This window comes from Phoxinus phoxinus (genome assembly GCF_949152265.1).
Source record: "Phoxinus phoxinus genome assembly, chromosome: 22".
NCBI lineage: Eukaryota > Metazoa > Chordata > Actinopteri > Cypriniformes > Leuciscidae > Phoxinus > Phoxinus phoxinus.
The window spans coordinates 13,080,473-13,108,067 of record NC_136897.1 but is presented as its reverse complement, the minus strand read 5'-3'; the positions used below and the strand labels follow the sequence as shown (position 1 = coordinate 13,108,067).

Below are 27,595 nucleotides of genomic sequence, written 5' to 3'. Positions count from 1 at the left end.
CGATTGAATGCGGAAAATAATAATAATAATAATAATAATAATAATAATAATAATAATAATAAACAGAGCAATTCCAATAGTGTCCTCGCACCATCGGTGCTCGGGCCCTAATAATAATAATAATAATAAACAGAGCAATTCCAATAGTGTCCTCGCACCATCGGTGCTCGGGCCCTAATAATAATAATAATAAACAGAGCAATTCCAATAGTGTCCTCGCACCATCGGTGCTCGGGCCCTAATTAAAGCTGCAAGCAGCGATGAAAGGGCCCTCGCACCCGTGCCACCGCCACCCGGTGGCTTTAGGAAGACAGAGCACGGTGGGCAATGTGCATTTAAGTAGGTAAAAATAGGAGTATGTCAAAGTCAGTTACAAAAATGTCCTTTATTATGGGGATAATAGCATGCGTTATAACTCAGATAAGTGTTGCTAGCATGTTTTAGCATGTTTCTAGCATGTTTAGAACTCAATGGCATATTAAATATGTCGCTAGTAATGCATCACAGTGTAAAACGTGTCACTTCCTGTCGACAGTAGGTGGCGCTATTACTTTAACTTAAAATTGTCATGTAGATGTGTTCAGGGCAGGACTCTTATCAAACGTGTGAAGTTCGGGGCAGATTGGACATTGCCTTCTTCAGTAACACCAACTTCCTGTTTCATTGCATTAGCGTGCTTTAGCACTTAGCTAAGAATTGCTAGCATGTTTTAACATGTTTCTAACATGTATATAACTCAATGGCATATTTAATATGTTGCTAGTACTGCATCACAGTGTTAAACATGTCACTTCCTGTTGCCAGTAGGTGGCGCTATTACTATAACTGAAAAGTGTCATGTAGATGTGTTCAGGGCAGGACTCTTATCAAACGTGTAAAGTTTGGGGCAGATTGGACATTGCCTTCTTCAGTAACACCAACTTCCTGTTTCATTGCATTAGCATGCTTTAGCACTTAGCTAAGAATTGCTAGCATGTTTTAACATGTTTCTAACATGTATATAACTCAATGGCATATTTAATATGTTGCTAGTACTGCATCACAGTGTTAAACATGTCACTTCCTGTTGCCAGTAGGTGGCGCTATTACTATAACTGAAAAGTGTCATGTAGATGTGTTCAGGACAGGACTCTTATCAAACGTGTAAAGTTTGGGAAAGATTGGACATTGCCTTCTTTAGTAACAACAACTTCCTCTTTCATTGCATTAGCATGCTTTAGCACTTAGCTAAAAATTGCTAGCATGTTTTAACAGGTTTCTAACATGTTTATAACTCAATGGCATATTTAATATGTTGCTAGTACAGCATCACAGTGTTAAACATGTCATTTCCTGTTGCCAGTAGTTGGCGCTATTACTATAACTGAATATTCTCATGTAAATGTGTTAAACATGAGAATATTCAACCGTGTGAAGTTTGGGGCAGATTAAACATCCAAGGCCTGAGTTACAGCAAATTCCTATTTAATTGCATTAATAGCATTATTTAGCACCTAGCTAATGTTTGCTAGCATGTTTTAGCATGTTTCTAGTATGTTGTTAACATGTTTAACACTTGCTGGCACTTTTTTGTATGTTATTGGGAGTCCAAAACAGTGTTAAACATGTCACTTCCTGTTGCCAGCAGGTGGCGCTATGACTGTAACTGAATTTGAGCATGGTCATGTGTTCAGGACAGAACGCTTATCAAACGTGTGAAGTTTGGGGCAGATTGGACATTCAATGCCTGAGTTACAGCAAATTCCTATTTAATTGCAGTAATAGCATGCTTTAGCACTTAGCTAATGTTGGCTAGCATGTTTTAGCATGTTTCTAGTATGTTGTTAACATGTTAAGCACTTGCTGGCAATTTTTTATATGTTATTAGGAGTCCAAAACAGTGTTAAACATGTCACTTCCTGTTGCCAGCAGGTGGCGCTATGACTGTAACTGAATTTGAGCATGGTCATGTGTTCAGGACAGAACGCTTATCAAACGTGTGAAGTTTGGGGCAGATTGGACATTGTTTGCCTGAGTTACAGCAACTTCCTGTTTCATGGCGAAACATCAAAATTTGTCAGGCCGCCGAGGACACGCCCTTTGACGAAAACTCTAGATCTTCGCAATTTAACGTCGCAAAGGCCTTAAGATTACACTCACCAAATTTGAAGATGATCAGATTAAAACTGTAGGAGGAGTTCGTTAAAGTACGAGGCCTGAAAATGGCAAAAACTGCAAAAAAATCAGAGAGGAAGTTCAAAATGGCTGACTTCCTGTTGTGTTTAAGGCTATGCTCCAAGAGACTTTTTTGTAGGTATTGGGTCATTACATGTATGTACCGAATTTCGTACACATACGTGAAACGTAGCGGGAGGCGCACTCCGTTGAACCTTTATAGGTGGCGCTATCGAGCCATTTTACCCCGCCCAATTCTGAAACGCATATCAGATGTCAATTTTCGCCAGTTTCAACGCGTGTGCAAATTTTCGTGAGTTTTCGTGCATGTTTAGGCCCTCAAAAATGCGATTAAACACGGAAAATAATAATAATAATAATAATAATAATAATAATAAACAGAGCAATTCCAATAGTGTCCTCGCACCATCGGTGCTCGGGCCCTAATAAACAGAGCAATTCCAATAGTGTCCTCGCACCATCGGTGCTCGGGCCCTAATAATAAACAGAGCAGTTCCAAGAGGGTCCTCACACCATCGGTGCTCGGGCCCTAATAATAATAATAATAAACAGAGCAATTCCAATAGTGTCCTCGCACCATCGGTGCTCGGGCCCTAATAATAATAAACAGAGCAATTCCAATAGTGTCCTCGCACCATCGGTGCTCGGGCCCTAATAATTAAAGCTGCAAGCAGCGATGAAAGGGCCCTCGCACCCGTGCCACCGCCACCCGGTGGCTTTAGGAAGACAGAGCACGGTGGGCGATGTGCATTTAAGTAGGTAACTATAGGAGGAGTATGTCAAAGTCAGTTACAAAAATGTCCTTAATTATGGGGATAATAGCATGCGTTATCACTCAGATAAGTGTTGCTAGCATGTTTTAGCATGTTTCTAGCATGTTTAGAACTCAATGGCATATTAAATATGTCGCTAGTAATGCATCACAGTGTAAAACGTGTCACTTCCTGTCGTCAGTAGGTGGCGCTATTACTTTAACTTAAAATTGTCATGTAGATGTGTTCAGGGCAGGACTCTTATCAAACGTGTGAAGTTTGGGAAAGATTGGACATTGCCTTCTTCAGTAACACCAACTTCCTGTTTCATTGCATTAGCGTGCTTTAGCACTTAGCTAAGAATTGCTAGCATGTTTTAACATGTTTCTAACATGTATATAACTCAATGGCATATTTAATATGTTGCTAGTACTGCATCACAGTGTTAAACATGTCACTTCCTGTTGCCAGTAGGTGGCGCTATTACTATAACTGAAAAGTGTCATGTAGATGTGTTCAGGGCAGGACTCTTATCAAACGTGTGAAGTTTGGGAAAGATTGGACATTGCCTTCTTCAGTAACACCAACTTCCTGTTTCATTGCATTAGCGTGCTTTAGCACTTAGCTAAGAATTGCTAGCATGTTTTAACATGTTTCTAACATGTATATAACTCAATGGCATATTTAATATGTTGCTAGTACTGCATCACAGTGTTAAACATGTCACTTCCTGTTGCCAGTAGGTGGCGCTATTACTATAACTGAAAAGTGTCATGTAGATGTGTTCAGGGCAGGACTCTTATCAAACGTGTAAAGTTTGGGAAAGATTGGACATTGCCTTCTTTAGTAACAACAACTTCCTCTTTCATTGCATTAGCGTGCTTTAGCACTTAGCTAAGAATTGCTAGCATGTTTTAACAGGTTTCTAACATGTTTATAACTCAATGGCATATTTAATATGTTGCTAGTACAGCATCACAGTGTTAAACATGTCATTTCCTGTTGCCAGTAGGTGGCGCTATTAATATAACTGAATATTCTCATGTGTTAAACATGAGAATATTCAACCGTGTGAAGTTTGGGGCAGATTAAACATCCAATGCCTGAGTTACAGCAAATTCCTATTTAATTGCATTAATAGCATGATTTAGCACCTAGCTAATGTTTGCTAGCATGTTTTAGCATGTTTCTAGTATGTTGTTAACATGTTTAACACTTGCTGGCACTTTTTTGTATGTTATTAGGAGTCCAAAACAGTGTTAAACATGTCACTTCCTGTTGCCAGTAGGTGGCGCTATGACTGTAACTGAATTTGAGCATGGTCATGTGTTCAGGACAGAATGCTTATCAAACGTGTGAAGTTTGGGGCAGATTGGACATTCAATGCCTGAGTTACAGCAAATTCCTATTTAATTGCAGTAATAGCATGCTTTAGCACTTAGCTAATGTTTGCTAGCATGTTTTAGCATGTTTCTAGTATGTTGTTAACATGTTAAGCACTTGCTGGCAATTTTTTATATGTTATTAGGAGTCCAAAACAGTGTTAAACATGTCACTTCCTCTTGCCAGCAGGTGGCGCTATGACTGTAACTGAATTTGAGCATGGTCATGTGTTCAGGGCAGAACTCTTATCAACCGTGTGAAGTTTAGGGCAGATTGGACATTGTTTGCCTGAGTTACAGCAACTTCCTGTTTCATGGCGAAACATCAAAATTTCGTCAGGCCGCCGAGGACACGCCCTTCGACGAAAACTCTAGATCTTCGCAATTTAACGTCGCAAAGGCCTTAAGATTACACTCACCAAATTTCAAGATGATCAGATTAAAACTGTAGGAGGAGTTCGTTAAAGTACGAGGCCTGAAAATGGCAAAAACTGCACAAAAATTAGAGAGGAAGTTCAAAATGGCTGACTTCCTGTTGTATTTAAGGCTATGCTCCAAGAGACTTTTTTGTAGGTATTGGGTCATTACATGTATGTACCGAATTTCGTACACATACGTGAAACGTAGCGGGAGGCGCACTCCGTTGAACCTTTATAGGTGGCGCTATCGAGCCATTTTACCCCGCCCAATTCTGAAACGCATATCAGATGTCAATTTTCGCCAGTTCTGACGCGTGTGCAAATTTTCGTGAGTTTTCGTGCATGTTTAGGCCCTCAAAAATGCGATTAAATGCGGAAAATAATAATAATAATAATAATAATAATAATAATTAAAGCTGCAAGCAGCGATGAAAGGGCCCTCGCAGCCGTGCCAACCGCCACCCGGTGGATTTAGGAAGACAGAGCACAGTGGGCATTGTGCATTTAAGTAGGTAAATATAGGAGTATGTCAAAGTCAGTTACAAAAATGTCCTTTATTATGGGGATAATAGCATGCGTTATCACTCAGATAAGTGTTGCTAGCATGTTTTAGCATGTTTCTAGCATGTTTAGAACTCAATGGCATATTAAATATGTCGCTGGCAATGCATCACAGTTTAAAACGTGTCACTTCCTGTCGACAGTAGGTGGCGCTATTACTTTAACTTAAAATTGTCATGTAGATGTGTTCAGGGCAGGACTCTTATCAAACGTGTGAAGTTTGGGGCAGATTGGACATTGCCTTCTTCAGTAACAACAACTTCCCGTTTCATTGCATTAGCGTGCTTTAGCACTTAGCTAAGAATTGCTAGCATGTTTTAACATGTTTCTAACATGTATATAACTCAATGTCATATTTAATATGTTGCTAGTAATGCATCGCAGTGTTAAACATGTCACTTCCTGTTGCCAGTAGGTGGCGCTATTACTATAACTGAAAAGTGTCATGTAGATGTGTTCAGGGCAGGACTCTTATCAAACGTGTGAAGTTTGGGGCAGATTGGACATTGCCTTCTTGAGTAACAACAACTTCCTCTTTCATTGCATTAGCATGCTTTAGCACTTAGCTAAGAATTGCTAGCATGTTTTAACAGGTTTCTAACATGTTTATTACTCAATGGCATATTTAATATGTTGCTAGTACTGCATCACAGTGTTAAACATGTCACTTCCTGTTGCCAGTAGGTGGCGCTATTACTATAACTGAAAAGTGTCATGTAGATGTGTTCAGGGCAGGACTCTTATCAAACGTGTGAAGTTTGGGGCAGATTGGACATTGCCTTCTTGAGTAACAACAACTTCCTCTTTCATTGCATTAGCATGCTTTAGCACTTAGCTAAGAATTGCTAGCATGTTTTAACAGGTTTCTAACATGTTTATTACTCAATGGCATATTTAATATGTTGCTAGTACTGCATCACAGTGTTAAACATGTCACTTCCTGTTGCCAGTAGGTGGCGCTATTACTATAACTGAAAAGTGTCATGTAGATGTTTTCAGGGCAGGACTCTTATCAAACGTGTGAAGTTTGGGGCAGATTGGACATTGCCTACTTGAGTAACAACAACTTCCTGTTTCATTGCATTAGCATGCTTTAGCACTTAGCTAAGAATTGCTAGCATGTTTTAACAGGTTTCTAACATGTTTATAACTCAATGGTTTATTTAATATGTTGCTAGTACAGCATCACAGTGTTAAACATGTCACTTCCTGTTGCCAATAGGTGGCGCTATTACTATAACTGAATATTCTCATGTAAATGTGTTCAGACCAGAACTCTTATTAAACGTGTGAAGTTTGGGGCAGATTGGGCATTCAATGCCTGAGTTACAGCAAATTCCTATTTAATTGCATTAATAGCATGATTTAGCACTTAGCTAATGTTTGCTAGCATGTTTTAGCATGTTTCTAGTATGTTGTTAACATGTTTAGCACTTGCTGGCAATTTTGTATATGTTATTAGGAGTCCAAAACAGTGTTAAACATGTCACTTCCTGTTGCCAGCAGGTGGCGCTATGACTGTAACTGAATTTGAGCATGGTCATGTGTTCAGGACAGAACTCTTATCAAACGTGTGAAGTTTGGGGCAGATTGGACATTGTTTGCCTGAGTTACAGCAACTTCCTGTTTCATGGCGAAACATCAAAATTTGTCAGGCCGCCGAGGACACGCCCTTCGACGAAAACTCTAGATCTTCGCAATTTAACGTCGCAAAGGCCTTAAGATTACACTCACCAAATTTGAAGATGATCAGATTAAAACTGTAGGAGGAGTTCGTTAAAGTACGAGGCCTGAAAATGGCAAAAACTGCACAAAAATCAGAGAGGAAGTTCAAAATGGCTGACTTCCTGTTGTGTTTAAGGCTATGCTCCAAGAGACTTTTTTGTAGGTATTGGGTCATTACATGTATGTACCGAATTTCGTACACGTACGTGAAACGTAGCGGGAGGCGCACTCCGTTGAACCTTTATAGGTGGCGCTATCGAGCCATTTTACCCCGCCCAATTCTGAAACGCATATCAGATGTCAATTTTCGCCAGTTCTGACGCGTGTGCAAATTTTCGTGAGTTTTCGTGCATGTTTAGGCCCTCAAAAATGCGATTGAATGCGGAAAATAATAATAATAATAATAATAATAATAATAATAATAATAAACAGAGCAATTCCAATAGTGTCCTCGCACCATCGGTGCTCGGGCCCTAATAAACAGAGCAATTCCAATAGTGTCCTCGCACCATCGGTGCTCGGGCCCTAAATATATATATATATATATATATATATATATATATATATATATATATATATAAATATAAATAAATATAGCTGCAAGCAGCGATTACGGGCCCAAGCCGGTGGCACCGCCACCCTGGTGCCTTTAGTTACACTAAAGGCACCGGGCTGGCGCTGCCACCGGCTTGGGCCCTCCATCGCTGCTTGCAGCTATATTTATTTATATTTATATATATATATATATATATATATATATATATATATATATATATATATATATAAAGCCGCCACCCCGTTGCCTTTCGGGTTCCTGTGCACGACGGGCAATAACGTAACCCCGCTTTGACTGTCGAGAAGAAGTCTGCTTTAGAACTTGTATCAGTGTGAGTCTTTCTGCTCCCCTCCAAACACACACAGAAAAGGCGGGGGGGCTCATCATTTCATACAGCCCATAATAGCCGACTTCCTGTTGGACTGGCGTAAAACTTAGAGCACGAAAGTTGTTCGGCCCGATGAGATCTATATGTGTACCGAGTTTCATACTAATTCATGCAATATTCAGTTTGATATATGGACCAAGTTTTCGGACCCCGTTAAAGGGGGCGCTGTTGAGCCCCCCTGCCACGCCCGGGTACCAGCTTCAGCCCGGCCCTGATGGCCGCAGGTTCTGACCTGTGTGCAAAGTTTCAAGAGTTTTCGAGCACGTTAAGGGCCCCAAAAGTGCCCGAGAAGTCCCACACAGCAGAGAAAGGGTTAAAATAAAGCCCCCCTCCTCTCTCACACACACAGACTGAGAGAGACTGGCAAAATTCCCATCAAATCACATTCAAACCAAAATATCTGACTTCCTGTTGGTCGGAGCTAATGACTGTAAATTAGAAAGTTGTCCGGCTCGGGGAGATAAATATAAATACCGATTTTTGTTACTGTAGGTAAAACTAATACCCCATTTTGGACTAAAGGTGGCGCTACTGAGCCCCTTACCACGCCCGTTTCTGAAACTTTGCACAAGTGTACTAGGCAATAAATGTAAAGTGTCTGTCGAGTTTCATGCAATTTCAAGCATGCTAAGAGTCTCAAAAACTTTAAAAAATAATATAAAAGTTTGCTGCGTTGCCATGGCAACAGTATTTAAGATATCAATAATCCTTTCACAGGTCTACATCTGCCGTGTGTTTACATTATACACATAAAGTTTGAAGCAAATCGGGTAAAAATAAGAGGGTGATTTTAAAGCATTTTGAAAGTGACACACTTCCTGCTGCCAGTTGGTGGCGCTATAACTTTGACTCACAATAGTCACATCCATGTGATCGGCCTCTTACAGCAAACACACTGCTGAAGTTTCATCCAGATCAATTAATGTATGAGGATGTTATAACACACTTCCTGTTTCCAATATTCGCCATAAATTCGTTTCCTCGCCACGGCCAAACCGTTCGAGATATCAAAAATCCCCTGGCAATTTTTCATCCTCCATGTCTTGACTTCATGCACACCGAGTTTCGTGGTGATTGGTTGAATTTTCTAGGAGGAGTATTTTAAATTCCATTGCATGTGTTTTTTAAACTACGCCAAATAGCCGACTTCCTGTTGGGCTGGGGTAAAAAGTCAGAGCACGAAGGATATATGAACCGATGAGATCTATAAGTGTACCGAGTTTCATATTATTACACGCAAGCGTGTTTGATTGTTGGACCAAGTTTTCGGACCGCGTTCCAGGGGGCGCTGTCGAGCCCCCCTGCCACGCCCGGGTACCAGCTTCAGTCCGGCTCTAATGGCCGCGGGTTCTGACATTTGTGCAAAGTTTCAAGAGTTTTTGAGCACGTTAAGAGACCCAAAAGTGCCCGAATAGTCGTAAGAAAAATAATAATAATAATAATAATAATAATAATAATAATAATAATAATAATAATAATAATCCGAAGGAAAACAATAGGGCCTTCGCCTTTTCAAGGCTTGGGCCCTAATAATCCGAAGGAAAACAATAGGGCCTTCGCCTTTTCAAGGCTTGGGCCCTAATAAAAAAAATATTACTATTACCATCTACTAGATAAGCTCAACATGGCCCAATATGCAAAACTAGGCTTTTAGGCTTTTTGGTCAAATATAAATGGAACTTAGCAATGAAAAACCCACCACCATGATGCCACAGTATTGCAGGTGGCTACCAAGCACTGTTTTGCGGTTGCTAACAGGTTCGGAGTGGCCTTTACGTTACTAAGTTGATAGGGTGTTCCAAGTGTTTCCGGTTGTACAATATGTAGAACTGAAGATTTGCTTTTCAATTCTTAAGTTGGAATTTGAAGTGAACTGACCATACTTCACAGGAACTTTAAATGGAATGGCAACACAGGTGATGCTGTATGTATGTATGTATGTATGATATTGAAAGACATATTGCATTACAGTCATGCCAATAAAGCCATTTTGAGATAGATAGATAGATAGATAGATAGATAGATAGATAGATAGATAGATAGATAGATAGATAGATAGATAGATAGATAGATAGATAGATAGATAGATAGATAGATAGACAGACAGACAGTGGCTGTTTCAGATTAAACAAATTAGTAACTAATCTTCATTAGTTTTACAACATTAACAAATACAATAAAAATAACATTAAACAGTAAAGTATTAGTCTTCTTCAGATAGAGAGACAGACAGACAGATAATACAGACAGACAGACAGACAGACAGACAGACAGACAGACAGACACTGGCTGTTTCAGATTAAACAAATTAGTAACTAATCTTCATCCCTCTCTAGACCCGTGTGGCGGTCATTTGTTGCCCCAGACGACGGACTGGAGTCAGCCTTCATCCACACAGAGTTACTTCCTCACCCTTGGCTTCAGAAGGAGCGAGAACGGAGACTTCCTAAATAAACTGCTCCACAGGAGCTGTCCCGCATTCACAGGTTGGTGTGGTCTCTCTATTAGCTGAAGGGAATTTACAATCTACATTTTCAGACCTCCAGTTCACAGAACACAAGCTGAAGACTTTTAGCACTGCGTGTTCATAGTGTTGATAAGATGAAGGTTCTCAGAGTGTGCTGAACAGGACGGGTATAATCACAGCCACACAATACATCTTTGACATCACACATTCATCTGCTTGGCTGACATCCTTATGAGCTCTCAGTGTGTACTCTCTTGTGAAAGAACATGAACGCGTATACGCTAACCTCAGGCGAGCTAAATGGATCACAAAGCTTACGGCGTCGAATACGCAGCGCAAATAGACCTCTCAATCCTCACAGCCATTACAATGACAAAAATGTTTTAATACAATCCCTGAGGGATCGTTTCTATTCTGGTCACACTTTTTCACCACAATGACTTTGTTAGGTCAACAAAAAAAACGAATTATCTAGTAGTGCATGGGAAATCGGTCCAATTGAAATCGAGGGCTAAGGCTGTGTCATATGTTAAATGTACGAATTTACGGACTGACCTCCAAGGTCACACCGTCATCGTCTTTCAAGAATGAGAAACTCCTATTAACTCAGCCCTTTTCTGTTCTGTTTAAGCAGACAAGAGATTACAGGGACCAATCAATGTATTGACATCAATGGCATAAAATTTCTCAATTAACCTTGGTTCGTGCAAAGCCAGAGAGGCAAAGATGTCGAGGCTGAACTGCCGTCAACCAGCCTGCACAGAAAAGCTTAAGCTGTGTTTGTGAGCGATCTCTATTAAGAGGAGGGAAATCTATGGCATTTGTGTAATGTCTCAAAGGTATAGCCACAGCATGGGTCATTATACTAATCAATCATCCTCAAGATGCTGTGACAACTTCAAACTTCTGTTGCAAAGGTACTATAACTGCCACCCATTTACAACTCGTCATAATACTTTGTATAATCTATGCTGCGCATGTGTTTACCTGCAGCATCACTAGTATCAATAACAGTGTTTATTAGAATATGTGGATGTTTCACATGTAGAAACATCCACATGTAGAAACATATGCATATAGATTTACCCATGTATCTCGCTAGAGTTTCGGGCCCTGAAATCACTGTCCTGGGGCCCCTCAGGGGAATGTTTGTGAGCCCCCAGGGATTAGTCTAACGTTTCCCCCAGCTAGTAGTGCTCTTAGCATACATAATATTATGAAGAGTTGATGAAAATTCCACTTTTCCCTTAATGGGTGGTAGATTATTCAGCATTATGCTACTTAAACTCTTGAACTCACTCCCACTGAGCCTTCATAAAACTAAAACTTCTGTTTTTGTGTCTATCATCTTGAATGGCATTGACAATTATTTTCAAAAATATTAATACAAAAAATTAGTCTAAATTAAACTAAATCCTAAAATGTTCTGTTTATCTTCAAGGGTAATAAACTCACAGGTTTTTGATGGGGTCTCAGACATTTGGTCCCTAATGTAAATTATATAATGTTTTTGTTTTTTTTGTTTTACAGGTCAAAGATCTCCATTAACCTCTCCCAGCTTTAGAGACTTGGAAAAGATGTATGAGATGCAAGGAAAGAAGATCCTGCCAGTTCTAGATTTTATTAGGTGTACCAAGCTAAGTGTGGGTATTTATTTATGTTCTTGTGTGATGCTAAGTGACTGTTCAGCAGGATATTTGTAAGTATTACACTTCATACCCTGGTTGCCAGGGTGTTGTTCTGCGTTTGGTAAAGGGCTAGTCTACCAACATTTTTTTATTATATCATCATTTATGTAAGCAATAAGGTAGGAGAGGCTGTGCTGTGTTGTGAATGTGAAGCAGAGTGCCTGCAACCCCTTCAGCCGTGACTTATTCACGATACAGCACTGGCCTGGAGTACCTTATTGCTTTTATAAAACGGTTACCACACAACACTAATATTAAAGGGTTAGTTCACCCAAAAATGAAAATAATGTCATTAATGACTCACCCTCATGTCGTTCTAAGCCCGTAAGACCTCCGTTCATCTTCGGAACACAGTTTAAGATATTTTAGATTTAGTCCGAGAGCTTTCTGTCCGTCCATTGAAACTGTATATACAGTATACTGGCCATGTCCATAAAGGTAATAAAAACATCATCAAAGTAGTCCATGTGACATCAGTGGGTTAGTTAGAAGTTTTTGATGCATCGAAAATACTGTTTGGTCCAAAAATAACACAAAATAAGACTTTATTCAGCATTGTATTCTCTCCCGGGTCTGTTGTGAATCCTTCACAGTTACGCTGCTGGCGTAAGACGCTGATGACGTGTTATCTGGTGCGCCCGAGCTTCATTTATAGACTGAGGGAAACGCACGCTGTAAAAGTGTCTCATCCGCGACATGCTCATTTACGCACCATTAAAAAAATGATATCCACGCAAACAATGTAGAATAGCTTGAATATAGCGTGCGTCTTCCTCAGACTGTAAACGAAGCTCGGGCGCACCAGATAACACGTCATCAGCGTCTTACGTCAGCAGCGTCACTGCGGAGTCCTGAACGCAGGATTCACAACAGACCCGGGAGAGAATACAATGCTGAATAAAGTCTTATTTTGTGTTATTTTTGGACCAAAAAGTATTTTCGATGCTTCAAAAACTTCTAACTAACCCACTGATGTCACATGGACTACTTTGATGATGTTTTTATTACCTTTATAGACATGGACAGTATACTGTATATACAGTTTCAATGGACGGACAGAAAGCTCTCGGACTAAATCAAAAATATCTTAAACTGTGTTCCGAAGATGAACGGAGGTCTTACGGGCTTAGAACGACATGAGGGTGAGTCATTAATGACATTATTTTCATTTTTGGGTGAACTAACCCTTTAAGTCCCAAAAAAGATGCAACTTTCATGAAGTAAAATCGTCTAAAAGCCTTCCTTCCGCTTGAAAAAATAGTCCTTGACCGTGAACAGCAGTTACATTATTTCGCCTATAGATGGCGGCAAATATTTTCTTTATGAGTGAGTGAGTCAGTCAGTAGAGAAGACTTTTATATTGAAAGGACTGAAATACTCTCTACTCTATAAGCTTCAATGAACAATATCAATGAGAACATATGTTTACATTGCTAAGAGTGGTTGCTAGGAGTGTTGTGTAGTGACTTAGAAACGTTGGGTGAAGCGGTCATAGCCGTGTTTAGTGGTAACACAGCTATTGACCAATCAGAATCAAGGACTGGAACTAACCGTTTTAAAATCGCCTTCAGCCGGGGACACACTTATGTCATTCCAAACCTGTACGATTTTGACTTCTGTAGCCTAGAAATATAGACGCACCCTAGTGGCAGCAAATGTAATTTGCAGCCAGGATCGTCTAGCAACTCTCCGTTTGCTTGCGAGCTGTAAAAACCAAATGCTAGTCAGGCCAATCACATCGTGTGTAGAGTCGGTGGTCGGGCTTAACATAATGATGGCAGAGTTGCGAGGGTTCCATGTGAATTCGCCTTTGGCTAAGCCACGCCCTAGAATGTAGATTGACCAATCACAGCGCAGCCAAGAACGAGCTGCCACAGAGGTCCGACACTTTTTCACAGCGCTCCATTGACTTTAACACAGGCGTCTCATATTTTTGGTCTCGGCAGGCTATTACCGTCGTAGTTTTATCAAAAATATGGTTAAACGTTGTGCCTGGGGCATTTGTAACACAGATACGCGTTTCCCAGAGAGGTTGGAGGGGGGTGTCCGTTTTTTTCCCTTCCCAAAAGATTAAACTGTGTGGACGTCCTCTCAGTCAGTGAAACCCCTCAAGGATCAACAAGCACACTTTTGTGTGCTCTATTTTTGCTTTTAACCTTACTGTGAAGTTATACTAGTTAGACAGTTTTATGCTGTTTATGTTATGATTTCGGTTCTCTACCCTAATTGTTGATACGCTAGCATACGCTGCTAATAAATACAACTTTATACTCGCGTAGTCCATTTGCTTTGTAATAACGATTATAGAAGTGAATAGAGACCTACCCAGCTTTGCATGAACAGTGTTGCTCTTGATATTGTTAGTCACAGCCTCCGTCTCCATTAGGATATGCGGTGGTTCAGTTTTTGACTGTGACCGTTATGCTTTTGCCTCTATTTGGATGCCTTGTTGTTGCTTGCGTTTCACCGGTATGTCTTGAATAAAGCCTTCGAACGCACACTGCAGCCCCTTTTGCCTACTTCTATCGGACACTTTATTTGCTGCTTTATAAAAGTTTGATAAAATTTCAGCAGGATGAGCTGTCACAGCATAAGCCATGTTGATACCAAACCAGAGCCCAGATGAAGTTGTCGGAGGTAGCAACAGTAACTAAGGGGGGCGGGGCTTAGCCAAAGGTGAATTCCCTGCTACTTGAAAACAAAGAAGATGGCTGCAGCTGCTGGCGAACAGCGGCCTTTCGAATCGCCTTTGGCCGCAACTCTGGAAGACTTGGAGATAAGCTTTTCTTTAGCGCCTTTCACACAGCACGTTGATCCCGGGAAATTGCCAGAGTGCCTTCTGTGTGAACGCAAACACGTCCCGGGATTGATCCCGGGTTGGGGAACTAGTAACATTGCCGGGATCAGTCCCGGAACATGCCCTGTGTGAACAAAAGCCAGGATCAATGCCGTAAGGGGTGTGTCGTAGTGATGACGCGCACACACGTGCCATCGCGCGACTCTGTTGCTCTTAGAAGAAAGTTTGTGTTCGTCATCAACAAAGAACGAAAAAATGTCTGCAAACTGGAACGAAGCAGAGACCAGGAGCTCCTTACTATCCGCGCTGAAGCTGAGATCGTTCGCCATCTTTGTGGAACGGTACGCGATGCGTGTACATGTTTTCGACACGTACGCTACACGTCTCATCCTGACGACACGTGTCTTTACGGGATCTTACCGGGATGTGTGTGAACGCACTCACAGATCCCGGAAAATCACTGGCAGTGTGAATGAACCAAAATCAAACAATCCCGGGACAAATCCCGCAACACATTGTCCGTGTATTTTCTGGAATCTCTCTGTGAAAGGGGCTTTTGAGAAAAGAACAAAGAACAGCACTTAAGTCATTCTTAAAAAAGGAAGATGTTTTCGGACTACGTCACCTTCGTTGCTCTGGTTGGTTGAAGGGCTATCCTATTGCGTGCAGAGGGAATTTGAAAGACGACCGTTTATCCCGCACCTCGGATTGAGCCCTGCCAATGGTGTGTTCCCAGAACCAACATCTTGATGTGGGTCTGGCTTGTCAGCCTATGACTTCTGTGAAATATGAAAATGTATTTTGAAAAATGTGGGTAACCAAACAGTTTCAGCTACCATTGACTTCCTTTGTATTTTTTGGGAACCAAAATTATCAACATTCTTCAAAATATATTCTTTTAAGGGTCCCGCTTTAAGTACTGTGTACTTACATCAAAAAGTAAGTACAATGTACTTATTGTGTTCATGTTTTATTGTAAACCACTTTTGCTGCTATTGCGGTGTGATACGGGTAAGGTTAGGGACAGGTGTGGTGGTATGGTTAAGTTTAAGGGTGGGTTAAGGTATAAGGGAAGGGTCAAGTGTAATTACAAATGTAATTACATAAATTAATTACAGCTGTAATTACATGCAGGTATTTTAAAAATACAAGTACAATGTAAAAAACATGTATGTACACAATAAGTCCATTGTATCAAATTAGTAATTTCAATGTAAGTACATAGTACTTAAAGCCACTTAATATAAAGTGGGACCCTTTTAAGTACTGCAGAAGAAAGAAATCCATACCGGTTTGGAATTACACAAGAGTGCGTGAATTACGACAGTTTTAGATTTTTTTGGGGTCAACTATCCATTTGAGGTGTTTTGAGAGATTTAAGCATGTTGTTGTGAGGTTGATAGGTGGTTACTTGTTACTTAAAGAGCCTCATCAATGTAAGTAGGCCTATATGAGATTGAAAATGAGACAAAAATGGTCTGATCCTCACGTCGCGATGTGATTTATCATTCATGTCTGTTGCACAAACGGTGCAGAAAAAGATACGTGTCAAAGCTTAATATATTGGGTTAGGAGTTTGTTCAAATCACTAATCCAAGTATGAGCAATAGTTCTAGTGAATCTTGCCTTAGCTAACTCCATCAATTATATAGACTTCTGGGCCATCAATGACTAACAAGCCCTTGCTGTCAGTATCCCTGGCATATCACTAATAATTGCAATCTTTCTCCAACCTCACAATGGTCTACTGGAGACACAAACATGCCCAAAGATGAAGTTTTCATTTCATTTGGAGCCTGAACTCTCAGGGTGTTTATTTCAGAGGACTGTGATTGAATTAGAGCAGCAACGGCAAATGTTTGATTGGCCCAGACACAACGCTAAATTACATTAGTCAGTTATTCTCCAGCCTAGAACAGCCATCAGCTCTCGATTAAAACACAGAGTTGATTTCATCTCCAATGTGATGAAATTTGTGGCAACACATTCATTCTGAGAATGAAGAACTCAACCTGTCAAGCAGTGCAGCCGATCTCAGTTCTGGATCCACACACACGCTCCTTTGCTGACTCTCGGAATCATACAAATATATAAATTATAAAGTACTGTACATCAATATTAAATTATCCCAGGGCATTTTAGGATTTATTTCATATATCAAAGTGTCTGAAAAGACAGCTTCGCTGCATCCATGCCCAAACAGAAAGAGTGTATGTACACAGAAAAATATAGGTTTATATACATAAAACATGTAAAGAAATTATATACAAAATCTAATTTTATATATATATATATATATATATATATATATATATATATATATTAATATATGCTTTAATGCATTTGATGCTTAAATTAAAATGAACAAATAATTTTGATTGATTTATTGATCAGCATTTCCAAAAATGATTGAATGCCCTAATATATACTTTTAGTTCCTTTTTAATATTATATGGTTAAAATATAATTAATAACAAATATAATTCATATTACATTACATAAATAATATATTTAATTTTTCATATAAAATCTAATAGAATCCAAAAGAAATTGTATTAAAGCTACAGTATGTAAGATTTTAAGCTGTTTCCAACAATAACAAAGGCGAAGCTTGATGACGCTATGAAGGAGAGTGGAACGATGGGAGATGTCGTTTTCAACATCCAGAGACGTATGGAATTAATGAATCATGATCACGGATGAGGTAATTTATTAGTTTTTGTATTACCTGTAACGTTACGTCTGAACGCGAAACTTTATGTCATGATAATGAATTAACTACAAGGAACGCGAAATGTTATGCTATATTATCCTGTTACAGCTATTTGTCAAATGATTTGTTTGGTTAATGCGGTGTAGTTTTAGGATGTTTATAGTTAATGAAGTGTTGTTTTACGTGTTCAAACCAATCGTAGTAAAATTAAATTTGAACGGACATTTGCAAGTAATGGCTTAATATTTTTTAACAACAGATATCCGATTGTATTTAATTGCACTGCCATAATCTTGGTCACGGGCACCTGGTACACAAATATATTAAAATAATGACGGAAATCATAATAGGCTATTGTGTGGGTGCAGGGACGCGGCCGTCAATATAATTTATAATGTTGATAATATATCACATCACGATAGTGTCGTGGGTAAGTGTGTCATCATATAATGTGGGAGACCCGAGTTCGTGTCCCAGCTAGAGGAACTTTACTGATTTTGTCCCCCTTCTCTCTCGCGAAGCTCTCTCCATCTCGAAAACGCCACACCGATATTTATCCTTGTTTTATTCCTCCGTTTGTCACAAATTCTGCGTGTATCCCCATATGGACGCTTACGTTTTGTTGGCACTTCAATACTCCCCAAAGAGTAATCGTGATCCATGATGTACACAACAGCTATAACCACCACTTCCGCATTTGTCCACGTGATGTTGCGGAAACCAAGGATAGAGCGGATATTGCGTCACTGACAGACGACATTTTTTCCGGGACGGACAATTATTTAAAATGGGAATTTCTCAGAAATAAAAAATCTTTGGAGACTTTTGGGATATTGTAAGTACATAACTGCGGGAAATATATCACACTGTCCAAGTGATTTTTGGATCTTTTATTACAAAATTGTTACATATTGTATCTTTAATTGAAAATATATTAAATAAGAGCAATGAACAGTCTATTCTTGCTTTCTTTTTCTTTCTCTCTAACCAGCTCACTATTTCCTCTGCTTGGCTTATGAAAAGTAAACAGCGCGCTGTGATAAAAAAAGTCCAAAAAACTGAGACAGTAGAAGTGAAAAATGATGCATGCTGGGGGATATGTGTTGGTAATAAAAATGACCATAAAGTGGATGAATGACACTGGAGAGTAACAGAGCTCACACGAAATAAAAGAGTCTAGAAAGGCATGAAGTGGAGCATCATTTAGACAAGAGACCTCGACAGGCCAAAAACGGTCCGCAGGGGAAACCGGTAAAGAGACGACCTTGGGTCCTGGGATGGGGGGGGTGGAGTTAAGCATAGAAGAATAGACGTTTTTCAACTTGACTTCCAACATTTTGTCGCCTTTTGTCAAGTTTCAGCATGAGAAGAATGTGTGTGTAACACAAGATGCCAAAAGGTATTTGACATAATGAATCATCAGGGAACATGGAGTTGCTTTTGTAGCGCTGAAGCGGCGTGTGTGAAACGGCTCCGAGGGACGCTTTGGCACTGGGAGCTGTCAGTTTCAAACAAAAGCGCCGTATGCTGACACTTTTTAAAAGTGTTTGTTCTTCTTCTTTGTATTGTTATTCTCTGTGGAAAAGGTCAGCGTCCCCTGTTCAATTTATAATGACTTCATTTACATACAGCACAAGTCAGGGCATCAAGGAAACATGACAGAAGCGCGCTTGTACACATACAACCCAATAAAAACACATTCAGGCACCATTAACACTTCATGAAATCCCTTCCGTGACATTATCTGCTGCGCTTTCCGTGTGGAAGTCAAGCGATGCATGGCATTTGTGTTGAGAGATGCGTTAAACTCCTAATGTGAGTTGTGTGATTTGTCTCTACTGTTTGAAGGAGTCTACTTTCTCAAGGATTGCTTAGATTGAGTGAATGTAGCACTTTTATATATATATATATATATATTTTTTTTTTTTTTTTTTTTTTTGTGGTATGCCTATAGTTAGCCCAAAAACTAAAAATTCTGTCAGTATTTACTCACCGTTGTGTCTGATATTTGAAAAAATATAACAGGGAACTGTGCCTTTTGCACCATCCAGCTCTTCACACTCGAAATGTTCATCTTCTGCCATTTTATACACAACACAGTGTTGCCAGATTGGAAATGTCCAAGTATCGTACCAGAAGTTCAAAATTATCGTATTTTGAAGAAAATGATCGTACACGAGGAAAACATGCGCAGAATTCTCCAACGGGGGGGGGGGGGGGGGGGGGTATCTGAATAATTCGCTTGGTTGGGTCCTTACCATAGACTGTAAAAAATATAGGTCCTTACATGCGCTTCGTGAGGCACACACGCACACTAGCACACACACGCAAGGTCTCTCGCTCCCTTTCTCTGCTGTGCGCGCGCTACACATGCGCGCTCTTGCTTGCTTGATCTTGAATTCGGGAGATTTTTTAACTAATTTGCGGGCAATTCTGAAATTATCGTACATTATGGGATTTTTTTCATTATTGATCGTACATCGTACAGAGGTCAGAATTATCGTACAAATACGATAATTATCGTACGTCTGGCAACACTGACACAACAAGTGCATTTATGCCACCTACTGGTCTAATTTTCATTCTTGGTTGAACTATTCCTTTAAAGGTAAAGTGTGTATTGTCTGCACCACTCAGTCACAGCACACAACTAAAATAAATACAAAAATGACTTCAAATGAATGTCAAGCTCTCCTCCGTCTATAGACTGTAGACTATAGTCTATTAGCAGGCCTGACGTCACTTTGTAGGCCAACCGGCAGTTAGCATCACGTTTGTTCCCTTGACAAAAACCCAATAGGATTTTGGATTATCGCAAAAAAAACAAGCTCTGTGATCAACAAAAGTGTATGATACTTAGGCTACACATTTTGTCCATCAAGATAAGTATCACAGATTAATACAACTTTAATGAATTTTGAAGCCTAAATGCAGTCGCCAGAGGTAAAAAGCTAAAGTTAAGCTATAAATGAAACAACACCACGGTCCCACGACTTCAACGTCACCATCACTAAGTTTCCCACAACTCAGTTTTTATCGAAAACACATTTTCCCAGAACGTTTGAGTTAGAATAGTTTATAAGAGCACAATTATAGTTTACCTGTTCGACGTGATTGCGTTGAATGTCCTCGACAGCCTCTGTAGTCCCACTTAGCCACTTGTTAGCAACCACCTTTTTTAAGACATGTAACAGAAAAAAATCACGAGTAGAGTAATAGTGAAGTATTTTTTGTCGTAGAATAAAACGTGAAAGTATCTTGCACTTGTGTTCACCACAGACATTATTTCAGCCATTTAACCAATAACCCATTCAAAAAAAAACATTGACTTCAGGACGATGGAACCGGAAGTGCTAAAATGCTAACTCATTTCTGCGTTTTGGCTTACAAATTGACATGATACCTGCACCGCTCTATTGTTGTTTAAAAAGCAAGCAGTCCCGCCCCGAACGCACGACATTGGGTGAGCCAGTGTTCAAACAAGCAGATCGAAATTCCATTTGGTGACTATAAGTATGTTATAGTTCATATAAATAAGCATGTGTTTTTGTTGGTGTCTAGGTGGGCTTTTCCACAGGATCTGGACTCATAGAGAGGCTTCAGTATGCTAGTGTCCTGGGACAGCTGAATAGGTTCAGAGAGCACACACATGTACTACAGTACACACTGGCTGAGCTGGCGGTCACACCCTACCTGCAGGACATCGGGCCTTCTGATGCAGAGCTGGTGAGTCGGTTACTTTTTATTTCTGCCCTCAGTCTATTAAAGTCGTCATGAAACGGAAGTCGAGATAGTCTTTTCTTCCTTATTGTGACGTATATCCGAGTGGAATGACTTCCAAACTAGGAGAAGACTTGATTTTGTCCATTGGGAACTGATTGGATTGTTGGATCGTTTGAATAAAAAAAAGTGCATTGATAATACCTTTATATTAAATATTGTCAATTTTGATTTCATGATGACTTTAAAGAATGTTTTTCTTCCATGGAACACAAAGGAAGATATTTTGAAAAATGTTGATGATGCTATTTCCCATACTATGGAAGTGAATAATATATCTAAAAATATCACAAAAGCATTGTAAGGCACCATAAGAGTGGTACATGCACATGTGGGAAAAGTGTGCTTAACTGTATTGAATGTTTTAAAAATATTAATCATGTTAACAATTTATATATTTGCAGATAATATAGTATTAATAAAAATAAAAGGCCATGTAAGTGTACTTAAAGCGTTAGTTCACCCAAAAATGAAAATTCTGTCATTATTTACTCACCCTCGTGTCGTTCCAAAGTCAAACCCTTAAGACTTTTGTTTATCTTCGGAACACAAATGAAGATCTTTTTGATGAAATCTGAGTTGTTTTTTTTTACAAAACAAAGCACTTCAGAAATTGAGGTTAAACCACTGGAGTCACATGGATTACTTTAATGATGTCTTTACTACCTTTCTGGGGCTTGAAAGTGGTAGTTGCTTAGGCTGTCAATAGAATATAAGTAGTTTGTGAGAGAAACTTAAAGGGGTCATGACATGTTTTATTTTATTTTATTATTATGTTCCCTTAGGTGCAATTATAGTATTACTATAGTTTTTTTTACACATTTTTTTTTTAAATGTAGTGATTTATGACCTTTTCCCACCCGGTTTCTCATCCTCTGATTCAAACAGTCTGTTTTGGGGGTGTTTCCCCTTTAAGAGTTCAGTGTTAACGCCCACTGTTATGATTGGCTAACGTCAGTGCCTATGCATCAATTATTAACGCCCCCAGCCAGAACTTTTGCGGATCAGCGTATTTAAAAAGTAGTTTAAAGTTTTAAATGCATTACTTACAGTTTGCGTCGTCGTTGTTGAGCCCAGAATAGTCGGCACGGACTTATCTTTGAGCAACAGTTTTCTGGCAAAGCCAGCATCATTTTGGGATTTTTTCTCAAAACAGTCATCCTTCAAATGTATTGAACAAACGCTTAAATTAACACTGCCGTGACTGGGACGTCCGCAAAAAATAAAGTGCATCCATTTTTCCCTGACGACTGGATCTTTCGGCAGCGTATTCAAAGATGTTGTTTGTCCACAGCCAGGAACAGCACATCTGTGTGGCATCGTAATTTCCCTGTACACAGACCCACTCGCTGTCCGTCGACTGAACACTTGTGAGGCGCGCGGCGATACGAAATGAGCGTAGTTGTCTTGCGCTTTAAGCGTAGTTGTCTTGTGCTGGAGGCGGTCATATGCAAACGCTGGTACGTCACTTCTTACCATGAATCCAGAACGAGCTGTATTTAGAGCTTGATTAAATAAATGATTCATTTATAATGGGGAGGACGTCTTAAGCTATGAAACTTGCAGGACGTTTTAATGGTACAAAGACCTCTTATATACCAAAAGGCAAATCAAGGCAAATTTGGTTTCTCATGTCATGACCCCTTTAAATGTAATAATAAGCTCAATTTAAGCTGTTATTAACTGAAAAATCACATTTAAGCCATGGTGAAAACTCATTCACTTTCATCGTATGAACAAGAGCAGCATGGGCATTCTGCTATTAATAACTCCTTTTGTTTTCCATGGAAGAGAAAGTGATAAGAGTTTCATGTATTTGTATCCTCTCATGGCAGGGTTGTTTATTTTATCGAGGTGAAAAATTCCTGTAGCGAATTCCTGGATGCCTATTTTGACTTTTCTCTTGTGCTTTTTAATGTCACTCGATGAAAGAAAGAAAGAAAAAAGTTACGTGAAAACAAAGCTATTCTCCTCATCTCCAACTTCAAACGAATCTTCCTCCAAAAGGCATTCATAATATGCAGATAAACTGCAGCACAGGGCCAGGCTTGCTCTCCGAGTACAGGTGGAGGAAGCAGACAGCTGGAATGAGACGCGCTGGCGATCCCTGGAGTGTGCATGCACTGAAAAATACAAGAATCAAATCAAATCAAAGGATTATAAACATCCTCTATCGGATTCAGATCAGTCTGAAGTGGGAATTTAGTCTAAATGCACATTTACATAGAGATGTTTCTTTTATTTCTTTTTATCGCTATTTAAGTGTTCCCCTTGCTGTGAACAGGCTGAGCTACTTATGCAGATCTCTTGATAGCTCTGGGCCATTCTAGGCACACTTAACACTGATCTAAGGACAGTTTTAGATGGTAACTGCTCTCACTGGGCTCTACACAAGCTGGTAGAGCCCAGTGTCCGGTTCACAGACAAATGGCCCTAATGAAGCTGGTTCTTTTTAGTGAATCAAAAATGTACAGTGACCAGTCGGATTTCTGAAAAATGGAGGCTTCCCCTTCATAAGCCTGCTGTCGGTATAAGCGGCACCTTGTGTTAGCATCACCGAGAGGCGCAAAATCACTTTCAGGAACGTTTTTGTTCACTGTTCCTTAATGGTGGATTGGAATGTTCTTCCCAGCTCTATCCGGACAGCCGAATATTCAAGAAATAGTTCTCATCTTTTTCGTGAGAAATTGAATGCATCCTGTTGATAAAAACCTCAATTCTTTAATCCCTCCCTGTATTAGCTGTTCTGAACAATGTCTTAAAGGGGTGGTTGATTATGATTTCACTTTTCTAACTTTAGTTCGTGTGTAATGTTGCTGTTTGAGCATAAACGACATCTGCAAAGTTACGACGCTCAAAGTTCAAAGCAAAGGGAGATATTATATTTTAAACAAACGGCCGGTAATAGACTACACAACATTCCTCCCGGTTTAGTGACATCACCAACCCTAAAAGTTACATAAACCCCGCCCCCAGAACACGATTTATAGATTATCAAGACAGAATATGCTAATCAATGACTAGAAGATAACTACACAAACTACATAAATTCATCAACTAACCATTCAGGAATGTTGTCTTCATGTTGTTACTTCTTCTTGAGTCTCTCTATCTTTCTGACTCTAGTTTGAACATAAAAGGCTAAAAGTTTTTTACATTTCCAGTGCATGTCTGTGTGAGGTAAAAGGACAAGAGCTGTTTAAGCTCCGCCCTCTGTGCCGGGAGCAGCAGCTCATTTGCATTTAAAGGGACGGGCACAAAGCGAGCCGTTTTTGCTCACCCTCAAGAAGTGACAACTTTAACATGCTATATAAAAATATCTGGGGGGGTATTTTGAACTAAAACTTCACACACACACTCTGGGGACATCAGATATTTATTTTACATCTTGTGAAAAGGGCATTATATACCACCCCTTTAAACATTGTATTACTAACACTTTTTGTGTTTATTGGCACTTTAAGATTGTTTTTTGTATTCCTCATTTGCATGTTGCTTTGGATAAAAGTGCCTGCTAAATGAATAAATCTTTTATTTTATTTTTGTGTGTGTGAATCAAAAACATACAGCGTGATCAGTGTAGTCTGATTCCTGAACGAATGACTCTTCTGAAGTGGCTCTTTTTAGTGAATTAAAAACAGACAGTTTAGTGTAATTCCATAATTAATGACTTTGATACGTCAGTTCATTTCAGTGAATCAAAAACATGCTGCACAAACAGCGTAGTTCAATCCCCCTAATGAACCATTTAAATGAGTCGATTATTTTAACAAATAGTTCAAAAAAGCTAATTACCTGTTGGAATCAGTCTGACACACTGCCTTGTATAATTTACAGCAGTAGCATAGAGAGAATTTCTTACATCAGCAAAACAAACCAAAATTGAATTGAGAGCTTGAAAATGAGAATTTAATTCAAATTGGGAAATCTGTATCAATATACATTCTTATATCCAAAAGTGGAGTAATCTGACTTGATTTTTTTTTACAAGAAACATTTTATATCATTACACTGTAAAAAAAGTATGATCAATAAGTTATGACAACATGTCTTTACGCTTTAACTCATTAAAACAAAGTTGAAATTGCTTAAAGGATAATTCCGGTATTTAACACCTTGAGTCTATATTGTAGTTTGTTTTGGATGAACAAGAGTGGTGGACAAAATTTTTTTGACAATGGTTCCTCTCTCGAGTTTTTGACTATAATAGAATTGGCCATGGACCCATTTAACATTGGAGTCAATGGCCATGTCCGAAAATGTCATTAAAACTGCCAATAATGTTCGTTTACAAAACTGTTAAACTCACCGAGTGGTTAGTGGTGTTCGTTGATGATTATAAACAATATATCGTCGCAATATATGATTCCAATCCGTTTATTTTGCTATAGTGGAACTATTTTTTCAGACACTTCACAACCGTGTAACTTCCGCTCAATATTTGAATCTGAAGCGTTAGCACACTCCCGACCACTTGATGGTGATAACCGATGTTTATGTCTCGCGGGACACTCACGGTCACAGTCGAGTTCAACTTCATATTGCACTGGTCAGTGGTCACGTCTTTCAATATGGTTAGAAGGTTTTGTTTGTTTATTTCGCTTACTCTCCCGGAGCACAGTTGCTCTGCTCGCTAGCCTTATGAGAAACGGAAGCGAGCAAAAAGACTACATCGACCAAATGTAAACAGCCCCCTTTCCGTTTCCGGTAGCTTATTTATATTAACGAGCACTCAGTCCTTCAACAGAATTCAATGGGATTTTACAAAATGACGAATAAAACACGACAGAAACTGTATTTCGCAACACTTTTTGTTTCTGGAACATCAACATCACTAATCACTCGGTGAGTTGCACAGTTTTGAAAACTAATGTTAAAGGTTGTTTTAATGACATTTTCGGACATGCCCATTGACTCCAATGTTAAATGGGTCCATGTCCAATTCTATTATAGTCAAAAACTCGAGAGAGGAACCATTGTCAAAAAAAATGTTGTCCACCACTCTTGTTCATCCAAAACAAACTACAATATAGACTCAAGGTGTTAAATACCGGAATTATCCTTTAACATTTTGATACGTTAAAAAGATGCTTGCAATGGCATACAATTTTTAGATCAGAAAATCAAGTTAGTCAGGAAGCTATACCCCCGTGTGTTTTGAGGGAGCGATCATGTAACATCATACAAGAACAGAACCAGGCCAGCTTGATTTAATAAAGTCTGGAATTATGCACGGCAATAAAACAGCTCTGTCGTGAATATTTATGAGACTGAAAGGGAAACTAACGCAGACAAAGACAACAACCGCTATTGTACATATAGAAGTGACGGAAGAGAACAGAGAAAATGAGTAAGAAAAAAGAAAGGATAGCAGAAGGAGATGGCATAAATCTCATTCTGGCATACAGTGCTGAAGCACCATAATTGCCTCTTTACTAGATTAGCGCTCCACAGTGGTGAGATTAGCCCAGATCAATAGAGCATGATAGAGTATGTGAGATTGCGACCAAATCTGCCATGAATGGAGAGCCACGGGGCGTTCAATTACCGTGATGTTTGTATGGGCGCAATACTACACCTCCCAGAATCATACTGACAAATTGCAAAGACCTAAATTAAATAGACAGTTAAATAGAAACCTACAATAGAGAAGCACATATATGTATACAAGTACGCTATATGTATATGAGTAACTGTTGCTTCAAAAGAGGTTCAGAGCCACATGCTGCTTCTGGAAATGATATGTATGTATATACATAAGAAAAGAGTGTAATGGGCGATTATGTGAGTGTGTGGTGTACAGTATATCGAGAGTGGGTTCACTACAAAATCAACTCGCTATACTTTAACAGCACTTACTAGAGCAGGTGACCAGACACTTTCACTTCTTGTACACGTTTAGCACTGCTCTCTGGTTTTTGATGATGAAAATATTTGTACATTTCTGTTTTAAACACAGGTTATTATTAATAGTATTTTTTTTTAATGTTTACATTATTTCCACTTTTATTTTTTGTGCTTTTTGAAATCATTTAATAATAATAATAACTTTCTAGTATTTTAATGAGATTTTTTCATTTTTCTATCCCCTCCTCCAATCACGAATAACATTAAAATGAATAACTTATAAATATTTACATCATTTTCAACAAAAGGTTTGTGTGTGAGTGTTTTTTTACTTTTTCAATTGTG

At 39.2% G+C, this 27,595-nt stretch overlaps 1 protein-coding gene and 1 long non-coding RNA gene across 2 annotated transcripts in view; both read left to right on the top strand.

Annotated features, from left to right (window-relative positions):
- The window catches only part of LOC306990423, a 598,642-nt gene that overhangs the window by 477,617 nt on the left and 93,430 nt on the right, over positions 1-27,595 (top strand). The gene's annotated exons all lie outside the window — the stretch shown is intronic.
- The window catches only part of LOC306990460 (spermatogenesis-associated protein 16-like), a gene marked incomplete at its 5' end in the record, with an annotated part of 111,660 nt that overhangs the window by 67,099 nt on the left and 16,966 nt on the right, over positions 1-27,595 (top strand). The window contains 3 exons of the mRNA XM_079597336.1: positions 10,295-10,444; positions 11,956-12,068; positions 21,185-21,349. Coding sequence (XP_079453462.1) covers positions 10,295-10,444; positions 11,956-12,068; positions 21,185-21,349 — 428 coding nt within the window. The remainder of the gene's footprint in view (positions 1-10,294; positions 10,445-11,955; positions 12,069-21,184; positions 21,350-27,595) is intronic.